The sequence below is a fragment of the Drosophila arizonae genome, chromosome 3 (assembly GCF_054131065.1).
Source record: "Drosophila arizonae isolate 15081-1271.41 chromosome 3, UAZ_ARI_1.0, whole genome shotgun sequence".
Taxonomy (NCBI): domain Eukaryota; kingdom Metazoa; phylum Arthropoda; class Insecta; order Diptera; family Drosophilidae; genus Drosophila; species Drosophila arizonae.
Genome location: NC_142923.1, coordinates 30,609,137 through 30,611,624, shown reverse-complemented (window position 1 = coordinate 30,611,624; position 2,488 = coordinate 30,609,137). Strand labels below are relative to the sequence as shown.

Below are 2,488 nucleotides of genomic sequence, written 5' to 3'. Positions count from 1 at the left end.
GTTAATGTCTAATAATGCTAAATTGTATTTATTTGCGTAATTAACTTAACTAAATTAAATTATTAAATAATTTTGTATTTTGTGAAAAATATATGTTTGACTTGATCTGATTTATTTAATGTACTTTTTTTTTAAATAATTGTTGACTAGTGTTTTTTACATCGTCTTCAAAATTTAAGACTAAGGGTAAAATTATTTTGCGTTCATTAACGTGAGTGCAAATTATTTTGTGAGTTGGCAGGGTTTATAAATGCCTCGTGAAATAGCCCAAGCATTTATTGCTGCATAACATCGTCCAGCATCAACAACAAAAGTAAAAAAGCGTTTCTGCAAAACATTTATATTTTGCTCAATAATGATTATTCACGTAAGGTTAAATCATTTAATTTTAAATACTGACAAATAAAATTTAAAAATTTCAGATATCCTTGACATTTTTAATTATTATAATTTCATTATTTCTGTATACGGGAAAGACACAAGGAAACTCGATTCAAAATGAAAGGGACGCGACCGATACTAATTTGAACCATTCACAAATTTATTCTGATTATCAGCAGTTTGAGAACTTTGACCCTAATTTAATTTTGAATCGCAGCTTCAATGAAATCCGAAAACGTAGATCAAAAAACAAACGGCAAAATGCATCTGCAGCTTCTCATATACCAAAATCTGCTCGAGATTCAAAAAATATCATTTTCACTACACCTGCAAATCAACAGACGAGGTCCAAGAATAACAAAGACGTGAGGATATATGAAACGTTTGAAGAAATTCACGAGCATGTAAATGAGCCTGACGATCACGACCCAGACACCCAGCCCTCTAACCACCACAAGAGTCACGATGTTGGTGGAGTAGAAATCAGTGAGAAGAAGAAACATAATATACCTATTAAAATTAAAGTAAAACATCATCATCATCATCATCATCATAATCATATTAAAGAAGTGATTAAGACCGTACCAAAACCGTATCCCGTAGAAAAAATTGTGCACATTCCAATTGAAAAAATAGTGGAAAAAATTGTCCAAGTTCCAAAAATTGTTAATGTAACGGTTGAAAAAATAATACATGTTCCTATCGAAAAGGTTATTGAAAAAATTGTTCGAGTTCCCAAACCCGTTCATATTCCAAAGCCATACGTAGTTGAAAAAATTACGGAAAAAATTGTACATGTGCCGAAACCATACCCAGTACTAAAAACAGTTCCATATCCAGTTGAAATCAAAGTACCCGTAACTGTTGAAAAGAAAATTCCTGTACCCTATACCGTAGAGGTTGAACGAAAGGTGCCAGTATACATTAGGTCCCAAGAACCATATAAATTTGAGCAAAGATCTAATAATTTTGATGAGAAGCATACACACTTTAAAGAAACGTCTAACTCTCCAGTTTATTCATATGAAAATTACAATAATAACCATAAGCTCAGTCAATCCAAGCAAATGGATTTACCGACGAGTACTCAATATCATACCTATAACGAAGCCATAGATCAGCATCCGGCGAACATAGATAGCTCACAACATATCAGACAAATGGAACAATCAACAGCCGAAAGTACACTTCTTCCCATAAAATTTCTGGAGACGAAGACTCCATTTAACCTTTTTGTCGCTAATAATGACACATCATTTGATGTAAATCCTCAAACATTCGCCAACAAATTACAAGAATTACCATTTTCATTTCCCATTGAGTTTATTCAAGTACATCCAATGCCTTTTCAAAATCCTATTCGATTGGAATCATCTGTATCCCAACAATCGCTTAAAAATACTTGATGCGAACCAAATTCAAAGTCTTTTCTTTCTTTTCTTATTAAAAAATGTAGTTTAAATTACTTAAGAAAACAAAGCTGTTCATTCGTGTTCATTGTTATATATAGTTTAAGAAGGACCAATAAAAGAACTGATCAAATAAACATAATTTTATTTCATTTTCTTTAATTTTTGTTTAAAATTAGTTTTGTTTAAATACTTATACATATGTAACAGGCAGCAGCATGTTGTGCATGTTGAACCACCCAAGATGAACAAGCTATGGTGGATATACCTACGCCAATTGGAGACGTGGGAAATCGGATAGGACTGTATTTCCTACAGTTTAAGCGTTAATTTAAATAGTTGAGTTACTAGTAACCGGAATCATCAAAATTGTACAGTTAGGTTACGTTAGCTTATTCTAAGAACTGAAAATTTATGTCTTCGCCCAATGTGGGCATGGCAAATAGGAAAATACTGCATTTTCTACAGTATTAGAGCCAAACTTAGCTACTAAATTGCTGATGGGATGTGAATGAATTCTCCAGTTGCTAACGCTCGACTGCAACGTTCTTACTTGATTATGTATAATTTAACATTAATAACAATTAATTTTTTGGTTGTATTAAAACAAGTACAAAAAACCCTAGTCGAGCCTGGTAGACTACAAAATCCCCTGAACCCTTCGAAGAATGGATATTTCACTCTGATTCTTCGAGTAT

General features: G+C 32.4%; 1 protein-coding gene across 1 annotated transcript; it reads left to right on the top strand.

Annotated features, from left to right (window-relative positions):
• Positions 1-226: 226 nt before the first annotated feature.
• On the top strand, positions 227-1,932 carry LOC108620429 (uncharacterized). The gene is made up of 2 exons (XM_018017336.2): positions 227-367; positions 423-1,932. The coding sequence occupies exons 1-2, from the start codon at positions 356-358 to the stop codon at positions 1,785-1,787; spliced, it is 1,377 nt and encodes a 458-aa protein (XP_017872825.1). The 5' UTR covers positions 227-355; the 3' UTR covers positions 1,788-1,932.
• The last annotated feature ends 556 nt before the right edge of the window (positions 1,933-2,488 follow it).